Genomic DNA, 23020 nt, shown 5'->3' with positions numbered 1-23020 from the left:
CGGCTATCAGGGTTTGTGAATGTATATGACAGTTGAGTGCAAAAGGAAGACACAATTTTTCCCTGCAAAAGGAAAACACAGTTTTTCTCTTTACATATGTAAAGAATTGGGAGACCTTGATTGAGTTAAGTTCTGCAAAGTTTGGTATTTTGTGATTGTTAGTGTTGGTAATTTTGTTGTTGGTTTACTGTACTAGTTACCTGTTAGATTTCCTTTAAGTAAGACCTTCCCTAGCCATGCAGAGATGGTCTGTGAAGAGAGTTTGTCAGCAAGGACCCTTTTATTTTCTCAGAGGCTCTTCCTGACTCTCTTTTTCTTGTTGCTTTTCTATCTTGACTGACCGACCCTTCAATGAAGTCCTGTTTTTCAGAGGAGATAGTGGTTAATATAGGATGGATCCTACTTTCCTTCATAAAAAGTTGGTTTAAAAGAAAATTACATGTTCGCCAGTTTATTAAACTTTACAGACCACAAAATGTAATATTATTTTGTATAACTACTAGAGAAAAATTCTTGTTAAAAAAAGAATTAAATGCAAGAGGGGGTTATTTTTGCAAATGCTTGTTTACTGGGTTTATTATAACTGAAATGTGACTCAAATTACTGTTTAAAATTTCTTATGAAAACTTTCAAACATTTATAAAAACCTCTATACACTTAACGAAACCGCTATACTCTTAAATTTAATAATTTCATATGTACTTAAGTTTAATGATTATTAGTATTTTACTGTGTTTTTTGGGGGGGCGGGGTTACCGCAGTATTTTAAACAAATTCTGGCTGTTAACATCTCAAGCCTAAATACCTGAGCTTGCATTTCTAATAAACAAAAAAAGGGTAATTTTATTTGCAGAATCATGACACCATTATCACTTAATAAAACCAAAAATAATTCTTCAATAATCTGTTATTTCATCTATTGAAATCTTCCCAATTACAGTCCTGGTTTTTAGTTGGTTTGTTCAGTCTGTGCATTGCATGTGGCTGTTGTATCCAGGTCATCTTAGTCTTAACAGTTAGTGCCTCCACCACTTCCTTTTTATCATGCCATTTACTTGTTGAAAAGACCAGGTCGTTGTCCAGTGGAATGTCCCATATTGATATTTCTGGTATGTAGTTCCTGTAAATTTGAAGTTGGATTTAAGGGCTTTAAGATTCAGGTTTCAGTATTTTTTTGGTAAAAATACTGCATAGATAGAATTGGGTCACATCAGGTGTGGATAACGTCTGGTTGTCCAACTTCTAGTGATGTTAAGTTGATAGGTGATGACCGCCTTATTCCTCCCGTGAAAAGTTGCATAAGTATGAGTGCATTTATGGTAATATGTGTGAGGGAAAAGATCAGAAAGAAAATAACGTTAGCAGTCATTAGCTCTACTTTAGGATGCTTTTTTTTTTTTTTTTGGCGGTACGCAGGCCTCTCTCACTGTTGTGGCCTCTCCCGTTGCGGAGCACAGGCTCCGGATGCGCAGGCTCAGTGGCCATGGCTCACGGGCCCAGCCGCTCCGCGGCATGTGGGATCTTCCCCGACCGGGGCACGAACCCGTGTCCCCTGCATCGGCAGGCAGACTCTCAACCACTGCGCCACCAGGGAAGCCCGGGATGCTTTTGTTTTTACGTTTTTACTTTTCTGTGTTTTCCAAGATTTCTGCAATGAACATTCAGTGCTTTTAATGGTAAGAGAAAAAAATTATTTTGTTATTAGACTCAGTACTTTGAGAGATTATATCAAGTTTCATTTGTCCTACCTGTAATACTTTGTTTTATTTTTTATTAATAATTTAAGCCTTTTATACAGGCTGAAGTCTTTTTTTTTTTTTAATAATAAAGCAGTCAATAGAAAACAAGTCTAACTATACCACAGCAGTTCAGAAATCAAGGCATATAAAGACAAGTAGAAAATCATGTTTGTTTGAAAGCAAATCTAATTTATAACTAACTGTACATACATCTGTTAAGTTTCATTGGGCTCTTACTGTTAGGATCAATTGGTGGTCTCTTGTGGTAGATTAGTTTAGTAGATTAGTTTGGGGTATTTATTTCTCAGAGAATGGGCCCTGCCCATAGACTGTATTAGAGGCAAGTAGGTCTAAGCAGCGTGTTAAGTTCACAGGATCCCTCTTCGTCCAGACAGTGCTGAGGGTTCAGTGGTGGGCACCTCGCCCAAGGCCAGCCAATGTATACATACTGATGGTTGGCTAGTCACAATGTTGAAGCCTCCTCTTTAAACACGATAGGTTTTAGACTTTTAAGGTTGCAGAGACTTGGAGACAGTGGCTGATTTGGGCCATGTCAAGCAGAAGTAGCCAGTTGAGAGAACAGGGAGAGGAAAGCAGGCAAGAGAGGTCTCGTGGTTCCAGTATAAGTTTCTCTTGAATGCAGCCTTTTGTGAGGCCAGCTGTACCTCATGTCCTGTGTCACTGAGATTGCTTTCATCTTTATAATCAACGCTTAAGTATGATTTTATTCTTCATCATAAAATTCCTTGCTTAAGTAAAATTAGACTTCAACATTTATGAGACTGTGTTCAACTTTATGACTGTGACACATATTTCACTTTATAAAAATAACCTCAACTAATGTCTTAAACTTTTATAAATACCATTTTTGATGCCGTGTCATTAATATACCATAGTTTTTTTTAAATTTATTTTTTAAAATTTTATTTTATTTTTGGCTGCATTGGGTCTTCATTGCTTTGCACGGGCTTTCTCTAGTTGTGGCGAGCAGGGGCTACTCTTTGTTGCGGTGCGCGGGCTTCTCATTGCGGTGGCTTCTCTTTGTTGTGGAGCATGGGCTCTAGGCACGCGGGCTGCAGTAGTTGTGGCACGTGGGCTCAGTAGTTGTGGCTCGCGGGTTCTAGAGCACAGGCTCAGTAGCTGTGGCGCAGAGGCTTAGTTCCGCGGCATGTGGGATCTTCCCGGACCAGGGATCAACCCGTGTCCCCTGCATTGGCAGGCAGATTCTTAACCACTGTGCCACCAGGGAAGTCCCAATATACCATAGTTTGCTTAGCTACTTTTCTCTGGCATTTGGGGAGTTCTCTAGGATAGTTACCTTGAACATTTGGTACTGTTTTCAAAATTCAGGTTTAAATGAATGAGATGTTTAGTTACTTGTTTCAGCTTTTAAAGGATGTGATTGGATTCAGTGGCCATTTTAAAAATAGTTATGTTAAAGAATTGTTAATAGGAGAGAGCTTTAAAGTACTAGTTTGTAATATAAATTGACAGATTTCTTATGGGCCTACATTTTGACAGCCTTTTATTTTGTAGCTATATACTTCCATATATATCTACTCATCCATATATATTTACACGTGTGTGTGTATATATATACATACATATTTTTATTTTGGTACTTGGATAATCTGACATGAATTGGAGTGACTGCTGTACCTTTAAAGGTATAGAGCACCTTTACATCATGGAGTGTGTTTTCTGTTAGTTTTCTCTATGAACAGATTTTACTTTTATAGCTTATAGGGGAAGATGAATCCCTTGGTTTTGTTTTCTAAGTACTGTTCCCACTGCCAAAAATCTCAGTAACAGCATCTTCAAAAGATAGCTTTTTCTGAATCTTTTCAGTCCTCACCCCCCCACTTTAAAAATAAAAGATTTTATGAACAAATTAAGGTAATATGAATTCACATTTAATAGTCCCTTCTGATTATAAAATCAGTGCTTAATGTAGAAAGTTGAAAAAGCATAGAACAGTATAAAGCAAATAAAAATTACTCAATCCCTACCACCTATAAATAACCAGTTTCTTTTTTTTTTTTTTTTTTTTTCCACTGCACCACCACGGAAGCCCCAGTTTCTTTTCTTTTTTTTTTTTTTTTTTTTAAATTATTTATTTATTTAGGCTGCGCCAGGTCTTAGTTGCGGCATACAGACTTCTTAGTTGTGGCATGTGAACTCTTAGTTGCGGCATGCATGCGGGATCTAGTTCCCTGACCAGGGGTCAAACCCAGGTCTCCCTGCATTGGGAGCACAGAGTCTTACCCATTGGACCATCAGGGAAGTCCCTAAATAATCACTGTTAGCAGTTGTTTATTTTTTCTGTGTATGACTCTTTTATATCCTATATTTTTTAGTTAATGTTATTGTGATAATTGTCCCATAAGTATTTTGCTTCTAATCTAACAGGAGCTTTAGATCTGTAAATGGTGCTAAACATTTATTTCAGGTTCTCCCGAAGATATGCATTTCTCTTTTATTCTTTCCCATCCTGCCTACCTAGATTTTAAAAAGTAATCTAAACTCTTCAGATATGGAACACTTATTTCTGTTTTAATGAAGGTGTTAATTTAAGCATATTTAACGTTTAATCCTGAGTGCAAGCATGAAAAAAAATTTTTTTAATGTGTGTATGCATCTTATTTTTCTCTAGAAAGTTACACAGTGGAAGGACATAAGATTTATATAAAAATGTTACAAATCAAAATGTTTCATTTCTGTGTGAAGACAATGTTGTTTATTCTCTCCCATTTGTTTTCAGGACTGTGTCACAAAGATTGTTTAGGTCAGAGTGAGCAGTCTGTGCATCAAAAGGTCAGAAAAAGTACTTCTAAAATGTTTAGTAGCTTTATCCAAAATGTCAGTGAGGCTGTGATCATCTAGGATTGAATTACTGGCCATGTTACCATGGAGTAGTAGGTGTTTTCTAATTAAGGCATTAAGTAAAGTTGTTCATAAATGTCACATACTTTGAGGGCTGAGAGGAGTCTTAGAGATGGTTTTGTGTACTGAGCTAGAGTGGAGGGTTAGACTGTGCTGGAGAAGTGACATGATTTGCTCAAGGTCATTCACCTTGTTGATGGTGTTAGATTGTGAACCTCTAACTCAGCACACTGCATTATGCTTTTTACAAAAGTCAGTACTACACCGTCAATAGCAGACTGTCCCCCCCTGCGCCCCCGCCCCCCCTGCCCCACCCCGCAGGAAGGTGATGGATGAGTATTTAACTTTGTGCTCAGAACACTGCTGCATTAACTTAAAGTGCTGAAAAAGAAAGAAAAGACATGGTTCCTGCCTGTTGGTTACTTTTAACTATAACTTTAAGGCCCTAGAGTGGGAAAACTTTTTTTTTTAATGACCACACATTACTATGTTAAGTGGATTTTGGACATTTTTTCATGATACATTTTGAAATTCTTTGTTGATTAATGTGGATAAACAAGGGCAGTGAAGCAGTTTAAGAAATCAAAGCTTTCCTTAAATAGTAGAAGGTTTAAATAAAATAGGCAAGTTTGGCTTTTGTATTAATCTCAGGGTCCATACTTTTGTAAGGTTAATGAAAGCTTATAAAAAGATATGTTTAGTGCTTTAATAACTAAACCATCTTGAATAGAAATGACTCATTTTGTTTCCCGGAAAGTGGTCTTCTGTTTATTTTTACACTAATGCTTGTACAATAATATTTATTCAGTACCTACTATGCCAGGGATTGTCCAGCCGGGGATACAGCTGCAAATAGAACAGAGACCCAGTCTTCATGGAGCTTACATTCGCTCAAGTCTGAGATTTCAGTGTGTTTTGGAAAAAAATACAGTAAATAAATTAAGGTAACTTCATTTTTAAAATTTGTAACGAAGATGTTTTAGGGCTTTCTTTGGTGTAAAACATAAAAACTGTTTTCTTAGTGTTTGATACTTGTTTCCAGAAATATTCATCCTGTGGAACCAAGGGAAATACAATAAAATATCCAATAAAAATCTTTTTCTTATATTACTGATTTGACTACAGTTTCATGCTTTAACGCTGCAGAAATCCGCCTGGAATGGCTTATGAGTTAGGAAATAAATATAGCTTAGGTATTTGCATAAAATACATAGAGAATTTATGAGCGTTCAGGCTCTGGAGGCAGACCTGACTTCCCACTTCCATGGCTTTGTGCTTGTCTGACCTTGGACAAGTATTCTAACTTCTGACTCAGAGTTGACTCGTCTGTAAAATGAGGATAAGTAATAAAAATATTAGCCTCATAGGCTTGTTATTAGAGTTAGTGACATAATTCATGCAAAGTTCTTGATACATGGTGAGTGTCCAATAAAGGCTAGACTAAAAACTTCTGTTATCACTATTTTTACTGTTACTACTGCTGCCATGCTACTATTACTGTGGGAGTTCTTAGTAGATATTCTGTATACTGTACAGCATATAATTCAGATGTGTGATTAAGTTAACGTAGCAAGACATATTCAGCAACATAACCCTTTGTTACTGGAAAACTGTTTAATCAGTGATGCAGCCGTTAATTTGCTAACACCTGTGGAAACATTGAAGTAGTCATCACTGGCTTCACTACAGCTACATTATTTATATATTTGAGCTGAGCATCCAGCCTGCCTTATTAGGATTTTTACTTGTTCTGTTTCAGTACAGATAGGATGGAGGAGTGAAAATGTCATGCTGGGGTAAATGATTTATGAATACCTAGAATCATAGCAGAACGTACATATTTCTGATATTTTTTGTTGTTATTGCATGTTGATTAAGAGCAATCCATGTGATTGCTCAGCCATACTCAGGTTAAGGCCAGTGTGAATTACTCCAGTTCATTCAGGGATGAGCTGGTTTCTTCTCAGGGAGCTTATAGTTAGTGGGTGATTTAAGACGTACATAAATAATAAAGTGAGACGTGCGGGGAGAGAGGTAGGGACACTGTGCTGTGGTAGTTGTATGGTCACCCTTGTTTCTCCTCAGAGATGCACGATTTGGTTCATTGCACTTTCTCCTGTTATCCTCCTGAGGTCACTAACTCAATCTGTACCCCATAGCCAAGAACTCAGAGCTTGTCCAGAACCGGAGAGTCTGAAAGGTGAGCCTGCTTCAGTGTTACAGGTGCTGTAGAAGACATGGGACTCCTGGGTTTAGAGACAAAGGATGTTATTTTCAGGGCACTGCAGGCAGCAACTTCATAGTTGTGTTGGTTTCCTTTGCCCCTCAAATTCCATGGGGGCAACACAAAGGGGTTCAGTGCAGGTGGGTGCTGCCCACCTGGTGGGTTTGTGTCATAGCTGAGAAACCTTGAGTCTAGGGCCCCTGAATCTTTTGTGATGGGCTGCACAGAAACCTACCTGACCTTTTTCCAGAGGAGGACCTGAGCATTATCACACTGGACAGTAAACAAACCTGCCCTCTCCTCAAGAGGGAGAATGCTAACAGTCAGATGCAAGACTGTTCACTATGTAGTAGATCCTTGAAAAGACAGTCTGTATGCAAGCCTCCAGGGCCTCCACTGGCAAAAGGTGCAGAAATGCTAGAGACCCATGGAGACTTGTCTCCCGACAGACCTCCGGGTTGCTGGTCTAAACGATGCTACGGAGTTCATGAGTTAACATTCGTGCACATAGCCTGTTTATTCTTGAGCTGCATCCCAAAGGCCTTTTCTATTTCTGAAATGCTCCATGCTATATTCAGGACCACTTATCCTGAAATAAAATTTGATTCTCTTCTTAGTAAGCAGATACTGTTGAACTCAAGTTGATATACATGCTGAGGTGTTTAGGAGTCTTCAGTTACTTTGGAATGCATCAAAATAAGATGGATGGATGGCCAGAGATGGCTAGGTAGATTGATAGGTCTCAAAGTAAGTAACAGCAAAGTGTTAATTGTAGAGTCTAGGTTATTGGTGTATAATCATAATTTTTCACTGTTCAATTTCTTTGAAGTTTTTCAAAATGCGGGGGAAAAGCCAAGTGCTCTCCCCCCTTATTTCCCCCAAGTCAGTTTTCTTTGCAACTAAACAAAGCCTGGCATTTCAAGAAAACTTTAACGGCAATTTACATCAAAATAGGTATATATGATAACCATTTAAGAAACTGTTTAGTCAGAGTGGTTCTACTTTTAGCTGTTTTTAGCTTAATTGTGTTCCTTTTAAGAGTGGGAGGTTTGGAGAACTATTTCAAAGGAAATCATTGCTCTAAATTTTTTTAATGACATTATTCTTTTTTAAATTTATTTTTTATTTATTTATCTTTGGCTGCGTTGGGTCTTCATTGCTGTGCGCTTTCTCTAGTTGCGGCGAACGGGGGCTACGTTGTGGTGCGTGGGTTTCTTATTATGGTGGCTTCTCTTGTTGCAGAGCACGGGCTCTAGGCATGCGGGTTTCAGTAGTTTGGCAGGCGGGCTCACTAGCTGTGGCTCGTGGGCTCTAGAGCGCAGGCTCAGTAGTTGTGGCGCACAGGCTTAGTTGCCCTGCGGCATGTGGGATCTTCCTGGACCAGGCCTCGAACCTGTTTCCCCTGCATTGGCAGGCAGATTCTTAACTACTTCGCCACCAGGGAAGTCCTGCTCTAAATTTTAGGTATACAGCGTTTCATGCTGGAAATATATTTTTAGGTAGAGTCAGGCTAGTCTCACTTAGGACATCCTTCTGGGTGAGCTGCCCTAAACTTTTCCTACATTTTTGAAGTTTGAGGTTCCAAGTTTTTTCCAAACTTTTTAACACAGGGACCGTATTTATGTATGTTACATTTCCATCTGGTAGAATTTGGGACTGAGAATAGGACTTTGGCTTACTGGGAATGATAATGTTGTAGAGTTAGGATGGAATACTTAGTGACAGGAAGTGGCGTGGGAGATTGAAGGAGGGCAGCCTGTGTAATTAAAAGGTGGAGTTTTAAAATTTAATTTGTTTTTTCAGTAAAAGAGTTCAAGTAAATGTTATCTGTGTTGTTTGGAATTTTGTTTTATATGGTATATTTTTACATATAAACACTGAAATTTCATCTGTAAAGTAGGAAGTATCAGGTGGTACCTGTGGTTGGTGACTAGTTTACAATCAAGTAATCATAAAATGGACTGTTGTAGTGATTGTTTCTAAATGTTAAACTAAGCATTTATATTGGACAAATGGCAGGATTTTCTTCAATTGCAGGGATTAAGTTTTAGAAGTCCTCAAAACTTGAGTATTTATTTCCTATATAAGTTGCTTCGAATGTTTCACTTTTTCATCAAAACACTGCTTTTCACTTTTTTTTTCAGTTTTTTTTTCAAGCTTACACCAAGGGTCAGCTTTTCTTAAAAACAAAAACAAAAAAAATCTTTACTGTTTTTCATAAAAGAAAAATATGTACAGTTTAAAGAATTACCAAGAAGTCAGTAGCTCTGCAGTCACTGCTCAGGTTCAGAAATAGAACTTGTGTGTTGCAAAGCTCTCCTCATACCATCTCCCTGCAAAGTTAACTCCTGTTTTTTATGGTAACCATTTACTTGTTTTTCTTAATGGTTTGAACAGCTAAGCATTGCAGGGGATATTAGTAAAGCAGGAGATTATTGATATAATGCTTTTTAATTGATACAATGTTTTTAACCTTATTTGACACGATATCCCATTTTGATATTTTGTAATGCCCATTTTTCCATCCTGAAGTGAAATTCATATATAAAATTACCTACCAACATACACAGTTAAAATTTTTCAATATAATGCCCTAACTATAACATAAAGGAGAAGAAAGTGAATTTGTGATGAAATATGCATTTCAATGTGTAAATGTTTGGGCATGATTATAGTAGAAGATTAATGAATTAGCCAGATGCCTGTAACCTACTTAAATAAATGAGTTTTTATTTAAGGGAAGTTAAGGGAGGAGTTACCTGATAGAGGGTTTTCTCTAACGTTTTGAAATAAGGGCAAGAGAATATTTATGCATGTGGGTAGAATCAAGTGAATGTGTCACCCATACATGTGTGCTGACTGGACCAGACGTTTGTAGGGATTTAAGTGTCCTGAGTGACATTGCTGTTGGTAGAATAATTTTCTGTAATGGTGAACTCACCTTTCAGAGTTTTAGGGAAAGAGAAAAAGGTTTCTTGTTTTACACAATAGATGTATTTCTGGGACAGAGGTGGTTTTTTTTTTTAACCAATGTGGATTTCTGGAGGGGTATGTGAAGATCTGGTGGGATGGGGGCCTAATACTGTACTTGATTGCATGGATCTACCCGGGTGTTGCGAAATGTCTGACATCCTGTTCCTCCCCGCCCCCCCCCCAACAGTAGCACCACCCAGTCCTAACGTCAGACAGAAGTACCTGACAGTGGCAGTATTACCCTGGATTTAGGCTGGTGTTGTAGCAGATAAATTGCATAACTTTTCCTCTATTTTTGAGGGCCTGTAAGGGTAGATTCTATCAGGTCTGTTTAACCTGCAGGCTCCAGGAATCCACGATACACCCCCACCCCAGACCGCCCCATCTCACCCTCACCCTCCAGAAAAACCCAAGGTAAAATTGTTGTGAATATTTGCCTGTGTATGTTTTTCTGGGTTAGTATATAGTTTTCATGAGATTCTTAAAGAGTTTCTGTGACCCACAAAGGTGGAACAGATGTTTCTGCCTAAGACCTCTTCAAGCTGTTGAATCTGGTTATTATGCTAGTGGTCATAAGTACTTGCTGATTTTGCATTTTAACCAGGAAAATGGGCTCAGACTCCGAACTGGCTGCTGGGAGCCACCCTTACTGAGAGGCTTGGTTAGAGGGACACAGTGGAGTAGAAAATCTCAAATTCATTTGTTAGGTGGCTTTATTGTAGGCAATTTTACATTTTACTGATAAGGTTAACATGTTCAGTAAAGAATTTGGCTTTTGAATTGGTGGAATTTTTTTCTTTTGACATATTATCTTCATCTTTAGGTAGTTTGCATTTTTATGTCTAGAAAGACCACAATCTATTATTTAAGATTCATAATCCCTTTTGGGCAATATAAAATATAAGTACTGTTTCAGAATTCATATGTTGATGAAAATTGACACATGGTCATTTTCTAAGTCAGTTTAAAAAATCAGTTATTTTACCTTGTTTTGGATAGTTGGTACTTTCCTCTAAAATTGGGGAAATTTAAAAAATTGAATTTAAAATTACAAATTAAAACTTACATAATTATGTTATAAAAATATAGGATTGTTCAAAATTAAAATTTTGTAAAATGTTTCTTTTGTTATTTTACTAAGAAACTTTAAAAAATAAATTTATACTTAATGCTAATGTAAAATCCTAGTTGAAATAGTCACATAAAAATGTACACATTCTCAGTTACCTGTAGTAATTTATGGATTTTCAGAATGTTAAGAAATGGAATCTATGTCTTTAAGACTCGTAGTTTTAACAGTTTAAAATGTGTCTCTAGCCAACGATTTTGTGGATACACGCAGCAAAATGGACAGATTGGAGCTTTACCCTTCACTCCCCTGGGCCAGTGTATGGTGGGGTAGCCAAAAAATGCAAGCAATTGGGATTGAAGAAGCAGCAAAGGATGTAAAGTAATATATAAATGCAGTGATTAACTTGACCATGTAATTCAAGCAAGCTGTCCAAAAGATTGTAGTTCTTATATATATTGTATATATATTTTTAAAAAATGTGTACTTGTTGATTTAAATGCCTGTTTCACATTAGAATTTTTTCCATAACTGGTTCTCTGCCTTTATATGTTTTCTTCTAATGTTCTCTTATTTCTGTCTCTTCCCTTTCATCCCAGTTCCAAATCTTTATTTGTTAGAAAATATATTACAACTCACAAACTTTAAGCATAGGATAAAATTAATTTATTTCCTAGGACCTGAAATAAGTGCCTTTCATTTCAAGTCTCTTCTTTTCCTCTCCTTGCATCAGGCAGGTCTCCTTTCAGCCCCTGCTCTTTTCCCAGTGCCTCTTCATTGTCTGTTTGTTGTTCCCCTTCAAGCCTTTGTCTAAGATAATTTTCCAATATTCAGCAAAATGGGAAACTTTATCTGGCAGAGTTGGGGAATCTTCTCAATCTGGACTCTATACTAGAAATATTTTATAGTTTTAAAAGACATGCTTGTTCTGGTTTATTTAATAAAGGAAACATAGCCTTTATAATAGTTGTCTTTGATTTCAGTTCTAGCTTTTTTGTTGTTGTTGTTTAAAGTATAACTTAAAATTAATTGTTTTAGAAACCACTGAAAATTGCTTTTGGGTTAGTTAGAAGTGTGTGGTTGTTGCTTCCATTGAGACATATTTATCTTCAGTCTCCACATTAACAGGTATTCAGTTTATTGTCTAAATCTGTATAAAATATCTTTAGGCTTTTCTTCGGCCAAGAACAAAAGTGGCGGTACTGTTTCTCCACACCCCACTCCCCCCCCCCCATTTTTAAACAAAAAATGGTTTAGGACTTATTTAATTCAGGCAGGACTGCATCACCTTTTGGGTTCTTTGTTTTGCAGTTTTATGTTTGGGTGTAGAATCAAAGCTTAAAAAAAACTTTGTATGTAGAGCATTTGACACAGTGCTCTTAATAAACACTTGACAAATATGTGAGTGAAAGAATGAATGAGTGAAGGGATCAAACTTAGTTGAGGTGAAGCAAGAGCACCCTGTCATTGGGTTCGTTGGCTTCTGATGGAGAGGTTTTGTGGTCGGCTCTGTCAGGTGAATCTGAAGATTGGCATTGGTTTGCAGACCACTGGAAAATCCCGATCTTTTCAGTCATGTGGTAAGAGCATACTCTAGGAATACAATTTTGGGCTTATTTCATAAATTGAAACTTTCAAAATACATTTTATTTGATAGAAACAATACATGTTCATGTAGTGATTTTATAAAGTCTGGTAAGGAATGAAGAAGAAAATAAAACTCCTTTGTGAGTGTACACCTGGAGGTATATTTAGGTACACAGACTTTCAGTACATACTCTATATAAAATTGAGGTTATGTGCATCCAGTTTTGAATTCTGCTTGTGTGTGTGAATCCAATTAAAATTTTTTTTCCCTGTTTTTGGTTTTTAAACCTTACAGGCCCCTTCACAGATGTAGTCACTACAAATCTTAAGTTGCGAAATCCATCGGATAGAAAGGTGTGTTTCAAAGTGAAGACTACAGCACCTCGTCGGTACTGTGTGAGGCCCAACAGTGGAATTATTGACCCAGGGTTGACTGTGACTGTTTCAGGTAGCAAACCATGTCCTGAATTTATGCTGTTCTTTTACTATATGCAAACTGCTGCAGGAAATGTCTTATCTTGGGGTGAGGGTGTATGTGGTCAGTTTTTAAGCAGTTACTGTTGTTCAAAAAATGTTGTATCTCTTCTTTATTTCTACAGCTTACTACCACATTCTCTGCCCTTATTATTTTGTCTTTGAAATTTTGTATCATTTTTGTGATTGCTCATTCTCATTTATTCGGATCTCTAGCTGTTGTTACATATTGCATGCGGCTGCGGAGGTGTTATCCTAAATCTTTTGCTTAAAAATGTACAGTGCCTCTTTTTTGCCAATAGTTGTAAACTTAGATGCGTCTTTCTGCCTTTTATTGTTAATGCCAACAGTGTCCCGCACTTGAAAACTTCAGTTTTGTCACCCCCTTTTGTGCTTACTTGTAGTCCAGGGAGTGTGCTTGGTTCCTTCCATGTATGGATTGCTTACTCCTGCTGTGGAGTCTGTGCTGGTGCCAGAGTTAATGCCCTCAGACTTCCCTGACGATATCCTTTCATGATAGCATCTAAAATAGCGTAGCAATAGGAAGCAAGTAGGAGGATATAGTTTACTTATGGGAGAACTTCTCAGGCCTCACACAGAGACCATTTACTCTTATTTTCTAGCAGTAGTTCTCACCTCTGTGAAGGTCTGCCATAATTGCACAGAGAGCAGGAACACACGCGGACCTTTCCAGATTAGAATCTCTGGGGACACAACCTAGACATGTGTATGTTAAACAAAACAAAACATGCCTGCATAATCCTGATAGGTATTCCTAAGATATTAAAATAATTGTGTATCAGTTTTCTAGTTTTCAAGCCCACAGCAGATTAAAAACAGAAAATTATACAAAGAGTGAGTGCCTGGGGCAGGCTCGCTGAGATGTTCGTCAGTGGAACCTGACTGCAGAGGCAGTCAAGGACAGACCTCAGAGTTCTTGGGGCACTTAATTCTCCCTCAGTAACTGTATTCCCAAACTCAGAGCTAGGAGGCCCTAGAGAAGATGCTTTTAGTGACTCTTGTGGTGTGGTGGCCTGGCAGGCCTTCCCCAGTTCATGGGGAAGATGGGTGGGCAATAAGAAGAGTGGGCAGTGAGTACAAGTGTTCTGGAAGTTGCTCTCAAGTCCACAAGCCTTTTTAGCTCAATTGGAAGAAGATAAAATTATTTCTATCCACATGGTTAAAAATAGATTTTGGTGCAAACAGCTGTATCCCTAGGAATCCATGGAACTATTCAGAAGGACTTTTTCTTCAGGATTCTAGCTTTCTGAAGTTTTACTGTATTAATGTTTCTTAAGAACCTGTATACTTCTCAAAGCCCTTTCTCCCACATAAGCCCCTTGTATTGAGCACCTGACTTACTAAAAACTCCTTACACACCAGTTACTGTTTCCATGCACGCCCTTGATCCCTCTCCTCCACTGAGAACTCGGCACTCCAGTTTTCAGTGCAGTGCCTTTCCGGGTGAGCAGGCACTCCAGCCACGCTTCCTCCAGCAGCCTTCCCTGATTGACTCTGTCTACATACATACTCACTCCTTTTCTCCCTCTCTCCCTTTAGCATGCACCTTTATGGATTTACTCCTTTAATCTGTGCTAAGATTGTCTTCCTCTTGTTACATGGTCTGTAGCCTTAGAAGTATGACTGTCATAAAGTCACAACCATGTTTGGAGTTTTCTTTTTATCCGGTTTCTAGTGAATAGCGTAGGGTGGTTGTTCAGTGAAGGGTGTTCCTGGAGATATATTGTGCTTTATCTGGGTTTTGAGCATTTATCCTGTGCATTTTCTACAGCTGTATATTTGTCCCTTAACCATGATGGGAGTCAATGGACTTCTCAGACATATCTTATAAAGATGTTCTTATATAATTGATATTTCTTACATTTGCTTTATTTCATCTGTCTTTTTGAAAATGTTGACATCTGTCTATATTAGAAATAATCTAAATATTAGCAGGGAAGTAATCTCTACAATATTGTATACATATTGGGTACAGTTGCTGATTCATTTTTTATATTCTCTTATTAGATTTATATTACATAATTTAAAACCACATGGAATGTCTAAAAACCCTCTTGTAGGCCAGTGAAAATCATAAATACTTCGGAAGAAAATTTGAATATAATTATTAGGAAGCTGGAAAAAGTTTAGAAATCATGAGGCTGTATGGTTTCCTTGTACACTTTGTTGTCCTAGACTCATTTAAACAAATTGATAAACTCTTCTTGAATAGGTGTGTATTTAAAATCTATGTTCGAAAAATTAGTTATATCAGAACACTAATATATGGTAGTGAGTTTTTAAGTTACTTAGAATTTCTCCTATAAATATTACAGTTGTCTAATTTTAAGAGCTGTTATCACTAAATACTAATGCAAAACCTAAGTTTATAAGTGGTTTTAATAGACAATTTACTAGGTTTTGAGTTTATAGCCATTTTAATAGTTAATGTTGGCGAAGTTTTGAAAATTTTCCGAACTTAAGTTTAGAGAGGGCAATCATAGATTGATATTTATTTTTTTTAAATAGACGTTTGTTTATTTTGTGGGTTGTTAAAGACTTAGCAAATCAGAAAGGTAGACAATTTAAAAATAATTGGAAACCATAAAGTTGATTCTGGATCCTTACTGGAAATAATCCATTGTGTGGTTTCTTGCACCCTTCCTGGTTTTCTTTAAATTTGCAAATTAGTGAGTGAGTACTAGGAATGCAAAGAAGCAAACAAATGCAGAAGTCACTGTCATGTGTCCTTTCTTCTTCTTCAGTAATGCTGCAGCCTTTTGACTATGACCCCAATGAGAAGAGTAAACACAAGTTTATGGTACAGACCATCTTTGCTCCACCAAACATTTCAGATATGGAAGCCGTGGTGAGTAGAGAAGTTGAACAGAAGTTGTCCGGGGGAATGTTGTTTAAACTGTGGGTTTTGTTTAGTTCTCCACTGAGAAACCTGATTTTTAAAATTAACAAAATCTGTAAATCTGTTCACTACAGATAATCCTGACTCATTTCAAGAACGAAGGAATTTTGAAATAGTATTCCTTAAAGACAATTTTGAAGTGCTACTATTAGGAGTAAAGTCCTGTAATCTCAAGGGATGTTAGTGTGATTTTAACGGATTGTGATAGTAGCTCTTCATAGGGTTCTATAGGAAGTTCTGTGGCACTGCCGGTACCTGTGGTGGGTGAGAATAACGCAGAGCGTACAGGCAGCCATAGTCCTGGCTGACCTGGGGAACCCCCTGTGCGCGCGCGGCAGCTACACTAACCCTTCAGTTGTCCCTTGAGGCGAAACCTATTTGTCCCCATTGTATCTCCTCTGTCTCATTGTTTGGTTTTGTTTGCTTTTAGTGGAAAGAGGCAAAACCCGATGAATTGATGGATTCTAAATTGAGATGTGTATTTGAAATGCCCAATGAAAATGATAAATTGGTAAGTAGGAAAATATAAAAAAATTGGAAGCTATTAAGCTCTCAGTTACTTTGAGATTGAATTCTGCTTCTGGTTTTGGCCTTTGTGATTGTGTGATATGGCTGTTCCACTTTATCAGACTCAGTGTTTATGTTTTTTAAACCTTAATGTGTATATGCTCTTTTCATTTCATAACATTTTGTTCAAGAAGAAAAATACTTTTAGATAGAAGCTGTATGATGGAGAAGAACCACCTAATTCTACCAAAATTTTGCTGCTTAAACCACTTCAAGTTCTTTGTTAGAATGAGACGTGTATACATAAATATAATTAAATTACAGACATAAACCACTTTTTGGCAACTATATACCTGCAGTCTGGGGATAAGATTTAATTTACATAGACAAACAGTTTATTCCAAATTTGGCTATTCCCAGGTATTTTGTTCACTATTGATTTTGGTCAAACTACATCTGATTTTATTCCTTAGTAAATAATTTTTATGTTGCTTTTTGATTAGTGTGAGGCAAATACAATTTGAGGGACTGAAGTGTATGTGCATGGAGTTTAAAAAGTAGTCTTATAGAATGGATTGTGGTCACTTTATTCCTTTTCTGAAATGCAAATTTGAATTTTTTTCTGTGGTTTGTAGGAGGAACTTGAAGGGTAAGTAGGTGTTTGTGTGTGTGATTTAACATACAAAATAATATGGATAAATAGAATTGTTTGGCACAATCAGGTTATAATTTTACATGACTCTTTTCTTTGATCTGGAGGCCATTTGCCCTATTGAAAAGTAAACTTGCAGATTAAATACGTGGGGTCAATTGTTGTGTTACTCTTTTAGGATAAGCTGAAATGAAGAAGTGCCTGAATGGTAATTAGGTGTTGACCAAATCATTTATTGTGTTTTTAATGCCTTATTAAAGGGATTTTGAAATATTTGCCAAAAACAAAAAAACGTGAATACATACGTTGGTACTGGAAAGTGAGATTTTGATGGCATGTTGATGCTTCCCATTTGGAGTTTACTTTCTCTTTTGCTAGGCTGCCAGGATGCTAATAGCTTGCATAGCTCTTATTATTGGAACCAAGAAAAGAGCACATTCATCTCGGTTGACTTATTTTATTTCTAGTTTTATTGAGCTGTAGTTGACATACAGCACTGTATAAGTTTAAGGTGTCAGCATAAACACTAGTGTTACATATATTGTGGAATGATTACCACAGTAAGTTTAGTTAACATCCACCATCTCATATAGCTACCAAAAAAAAGTTTTTCCCCCTCTGATGGGAACTCTTAGGGTCTGCTCACTTAACAGCTGTCAATATACCAAACAGTGGTGGTAGCTAGAGTCAGCATGTGCTACATTACATCCCCAGTTCTTGTTTATCTTCAATTTTGAACCTTCTGGCACCCTTCATCCAGTCCCTCCTCCCCGTGCCCCGCTTGTGGTAACCACAAAACTGATCTCTTTCTACAAGTTTGGGGCTTTGTTGTTGTTGTTTTGTTTTAAGATTCCATGTATAAGTGAGCTCATACAGTATTTGTCTTTCTCTGACTTATTTCACTTAGCATAATGCCCTTAGAGTTTCGTCCATGTGGTCACAATTGGCAGGATTTCCTTTTTTTAATGGCTGAGATAATATTCTGTTGTATCTGTCTATTCCAGTCTGTGTATACATACACCACAACTTCTTTATCCATTCATCTCTCGATGGACCCTTAGGTTGTTTCCTTGTCTTGGCAGTTGTAGATAATGCTGCTGTATGAACATGGGAATGCAAATATCTCTTCAACATAGTATTTTCATGTCCTTCAGGTGTATGCCAAGAAGTAAAATTCATTGGAATAAGGGCTGACTTACTTTAAAAACACGTTTGGATATTTTCTCACTTTTATGAGTTTTATGCCATTTTTACAGTCATTTAATAAACATAGAGCTATCTTTCAGCTGGGCTTCTCTTACGCTCTGGATAGCAGACAGTTTCAGATTATAGTCTGAAAAGGGCTGGAAGCCAAGTATTTGATATTGCTGATTGGACACGAAACCAGAAGTTGATGGAAATGATATGACTGTGATTGTTGAGCTTAGCCATCTTACTGCCTCACAGAGGAGAGTAGCAGGTGTACCTAACACATAGGTATAGCCCATAGTAATCCAACAAAGTGGCCTTGCGTCTGCTAAAGGGCTTGAATAAATACTGCATGGAGATCCCAGAGCCCCCCACACACCCTGGAGCTCGAGCAGAGGTAGTTTGGTCCGGGAACCTTTTCATAGCAGGTTGTTAGTAACCCAGAGTCTGTTCAGTGATTTCAGAGTACGCCAGAGAATATCCGATTCTGAGCCTGGATGCACTGGCTGCAGAATGTATTTGAACTACTTGGACTTGCAGTATAGTTGTTACTGACCAATTAAATTATAGGGAATTACTTGCTAAAGATAATGATTTTTTGAAGCAGTTTATTTTGAAAAACTTTAAATACCTAGAAAAGTGGACAGTACAGTGAACCCGTGGCCAGCTTTATTAACAGTGACCAGTTTATGCTTAATTTTATTTTATGTAAAACCCACCACTTCCCATCTCACATACTGTTTTAAGGCACATCTCAGACATAATTAATTTCATCTGTAACTGTTTCATTATATATTGTTCAAAGATAAGGACTTTAAGGAAAGGAAGAAAAGAGCAATGACAATACTGTCATTAGTCTTTGAAAGCTTAATATATCATTAATATCAGACTATTCAGGCAGCATTCACATTTGCCTCACAAGTGTCATTTAAACATTTGTTTTTTTGCAGTTTGATTTGAAATCAAAGTCCACGTACTGCTATTAGATGATATGTTTCTTAAGTCTCTTAATCTGTAGATTCCCCCCGTTTTTCTCTTGTAAATTATTTATTAAAGAAACGAGTTTGTCCTGTAGACTTTCCCACGGACTAGATTTTGCTGGTTGCATCCTTCAGGTATCTTAACTTCTCTGCTGTCTTTGGTATTTCCTGTCATTGGATCTAGAGACTTGATTAAATTGAGGCTTATTTTTGCTGGTGAGGGAGAGGCAAGACTGCTTTGTAGGTGGTTATCTGTTCTCTCAGGGAGGTACCTAATATCTGTTTTTTTTGTTTTGAAGTTAGCAGCTGTTGGTGTGCAGTGTGTAGGTGAGTGGTCCCAGCCAGGGGTGGTTTGCCCCCCAAGGGACATTTGTCAATGTCTGGAGACATTTTTGGTTATCACAGCTAGCGTGGAGGGGTGGGTCTACAGACGTCTAGTGGGTAGAAGCCAGGGATGCTGCTCAACTTCCTACAATGCACAGGACTGTCCCCACAACAAAGATTCTCCAGCCCCAAATGTCAGTACAGTCGGAAGTGAGTAAATACAGTTTAAGTCCATTGATTCATTCAAGGTTGCTTAATGGTGACTTTGTCATTACTGCTTCATTGTATTAGAGAGTAACTGGGGCTCATCTGATACTTGCTGATTCATTCAATGGTAGAGTTCTAAAGCTTTCTCTTAAGTTACAGGCTTTCAAAAAATGAGTTGGTCACAGTGTCCCTCTGATGGTGTACAGTCAGCTTTCCATCCTCCTTCCTTTCCTCCCCTTCCCTCTTTGCCGTGTTGTTATGGACTCACGGACTTAAACTTACTATTGTTTCAGCCCCTTGCAGTTATCGTATTGGTGCTCAGATTGGCTAGTAGCTGGCTCCTGAGTCCTTTCACCTTAGTAGTCTGGTAATTTCCTTCATGTCTAATATGGCAAGATACTTCCAGGCTCAGACCTGGGATTAGAGATTTCTTCAGGCCCTGGGTCAGTAGGAGATGGTATTTTGAGACCACAAGCTGGGCACTGGGAGTAAGACAGTGATTTTTACTTTTGTGAGAATTCCTATCAAACCGTTCTTTTGGCCAAGATTCTAGGGGAGGCCTGATTGTCAGTTGAAGGCACTTTTTTTTTTTTTTTTTTGCGGTACGCGGGCCTCTCATTGTTGTGGCCTCTCCCGTTGCGGAGCACAGGCTCCGGAGGCGCAGGCTCAGCGGCCATGGCTCACGGGCCCAGCCGCTCCGCGGCATGTGGGATCCTCCCGGACTGGGGCACGAACCTGTGTCCCTTGCATCGGCAGGCGGACTCTCAACCACTGCGCCACCAGGGAAGCCCTGAAGGCACTTTTAATGGTAAAATTTTAATGATGAAATTAGTCAGCATCACATAAATCACATAAGATGATGCTCATCCTTTTATTTCTTGAGGTGTCGTGATTGTGTTTAATGGTTGGGTTATGTTCTTGAAGCTCTTGGATAATTCAAATTGTGTAAAATCCAACACTAACTGAGAAGAATGGGCAGGTCCTTTTGTGCACTAGCTGCAGTGCTGTTGGAATATAGCAACTCATATGGCTTCTTAGCTTTGCTGTTATGCTTCTTGATGGACATTTTTAAGTGTTTGGAATTCACATTTCAAGTTTGGCACATAAAATGAGACTTTTAATATTTCAGTATATCAGTATTCCAGATTTATATAATTTAAATGTGCAGAAATATTTGTATCTATACTAGAGGTGGCCTTAATTGATTAATGTGCATGTTAAAAAGAAGGGCTGAAATACAGCTGTGTTTTTATGAGGCGGTGTTTGCCAGAATGTGTTGGTTTGGAAGGGCTCTGTGGTCAGATGAGTTTGGAAAAACGCTATAAATAAGCACACTGCATATTTGCACATTAAAGGCTCTGAATAAAGAAAATCTGATTAACCTAGAATTTCTTTTTTGTTTCATATAATGCAATTAACTTCCCACGGAATGCCAGGTGTTCTGTAAAATACGCTTTTGGAAACGCCGTTCCTGCGTAAACTCATTCTTGTGGAGCTGCTAACCTGCAGGTTGTACGAGAAATCCCCATTACTGAGGGATCACTGAAGTGGGCGCAGCCTGGTACAGACCTGGTGCTGTCCGAATTGTTGATTAGTGACTTCCTGTCAAGTCATCAGCTTACTGTTGCATTGCATCCTTTACAGAAAATGTGAAGCCTCAGAGTAACCAAATCTGGAGTGTTTATAATAGTATAAAATATATAAAGTTTTTGTGTATTTGTTATAATGATTAAAGATGAAACCTTTTATACACACACACACACACACACACACACACACACACACACACACACACACAAAACAACTGTTCTTTAACGCGAACCCGGTTCCCCTGCATCGGCAGGCGGACGCGCAACCACTGCGCCACCAGGGAAGCCCAAGATGAAACCTTTTATACACACACACACACACACACACACACACACACACACACAAAACACCTCTTTTCTAATACTTTATTCATGTGGTAATAAAACCCTGTTGGTAAGACCCTAATGGTATCTTGCCGTTTCCGGTTTAGTATTGTCTACAGATGAAGTTGATGAAACTGCTTAAAGACCATAGTATCTCTGACACACTGGTTTCTTTCTAGTATCCATAGATACAGTTACAAAATTACTTAATATCCTTTTTCTGTATGTCTGTCTTCAGTTTAGTATGAACTTTGTCTGTTAGGAAATTAGGGCATCATTGAGTAGTGTTTTACCTAGATAAAGTTTGTCAGTTTACTACAGATAAATTGGTAAGATGCCATATGAAGCTGAATCCTGACTACACAAATTGATTAAAGATGAAACGCCCTTATTCAAGGAAAACACATTTCTATATGTGGAAGATTCACAGAAATATGAGAACTGTTGGTAGCCTGTATTTTTAGAAGTAGAGTACAAAATATATTTTTTAGTTTATATAGTCACGATTGCTGTTAGTAAATTCCTATAGTGACATGGTTTGACCCCTTATTTATTTTAGTTTGTCAGTATGTTTTAAAAAGTTCGTTAATTTAAGCAAACTTCAGTTTAGTTTTTAACTAAGTTGCTGGTGACAACTTTAATACACAGCTCTCTCCAGATGGCACATGTACTTCGTGTTCAGCCTTAGTGTTCAGAGCAGTGGAGAAGCCCATGTTGAGTTACACATTTACTTCAAAGAGTTGCTCATCAGAATTTATGATCTTTAGTAATCAACTTAGAAAAATTTGGTTAGCATCCAAAGCAGTTAGATAGCACAATAGCTATCATGGTTAGTGATACTTTCTTCTCAGAGTTGGTATAGGTAGCAGGTAGCAAAACGTGCTGTTGATTCAGTGTTTCTTACGTTAGGTACCCCATCCCACTCTCACCCCTGCCCGCAGCTCCTCACCCACCTCCCCGAGCCCCCAAAAGAAGTAGACAGGCAGTTACGTACATTATGTAAGTATACCTTACCTGTTTGAGGATCTGGATCTTTTCAGGTATGCTGTTAGTTCTTGGGCATTTACTGTTTCTAAAGACAGTTGGAAATGGCTGTGTTATTATTTTGTTGATTTCTTTAGGTTTTTTAGGACCTTGATACTGAATATATAACTCAGAAAATGATTGAAGTTTTTAGTCATCTTGTAGGATAAGAAAGGTGCCAGCTTTAGAAGTATGGTGGTTGAATCCATGTTTTTATTTTTATGGTTTAAAGAGATCATTTTTGTGATAAAACAGTCCTAATTTATTTGGAACCATCATTAGAATACGGGCTTCTTTTTGGAAAATAGCTCTCTGATTTGGATCATACACAGAATGACCTAGGAGTCCAAGAACCCT

General features: G+C 37.8%; 1 protein-coding gene and 1 long non-coding RNA gene across 3 annotated transcripts in view; both read left to right on the top strand.

Annotated features, from left to right (window-relative positions):
* VAPA (VAMP associated protein A) overlaps positions 1 to 23020 on the top strand; it is a 38841-nt gene that overhangs the window by 5733 nt on the left and 10088 nt on the right. The window contains exons 2-4 of one of the 2 annotated variants that reach the window (XM_024120515.3): positions 12771 to 12923; positions 15715 to 15818; positions 16300 to 16380. In XM_024120515.3, coding sequence (XP_023976283.1) covers positions 12771 to 12923; positions 15715 to 15818; positions 16300 to 16380 — 338 coding nt within the window. The remainder of the gene's footprint in view (positions 1 to 12770; positions 12924 to 15714; positions 15819 to 16299; positions 16381 to 23020) is intronic. The other variant, XM_055080753.1, reaches the window with a different exon arrangement.
* LOC129391608 (uncharacterized) lies at positions 4499 to 6809 on the top strand. Its single transcript, XR_008616034.1, has 3 exons — positions 4499 to 4553; positions 5431 to 5566; positions 6782 to 6809. It is a non-coding gene; the product is annotated as an uncharacterized lncRNA (long non-coding RNA).

This window comes from Physeter macrocephalus, chromosome 19 (assembly GCF_002837175.3).
Source record: "Physeter macrocephalus isolate SW-GA chromosome 19, ASM283717v5, whole genome shotgun sequence".
Classification (NCBI taxonomy): Eukaryota; Metazoa; Chordata; class Mammalia; order Artiodactyla; family Physeteridae; genus Physeter; species Physeter macrocephalus.
The sequence above is the reverse complement of the archived record's forward strand: the minus strand, read 5'-3'. Positions and strand labels throughout refer to the sequence as shown.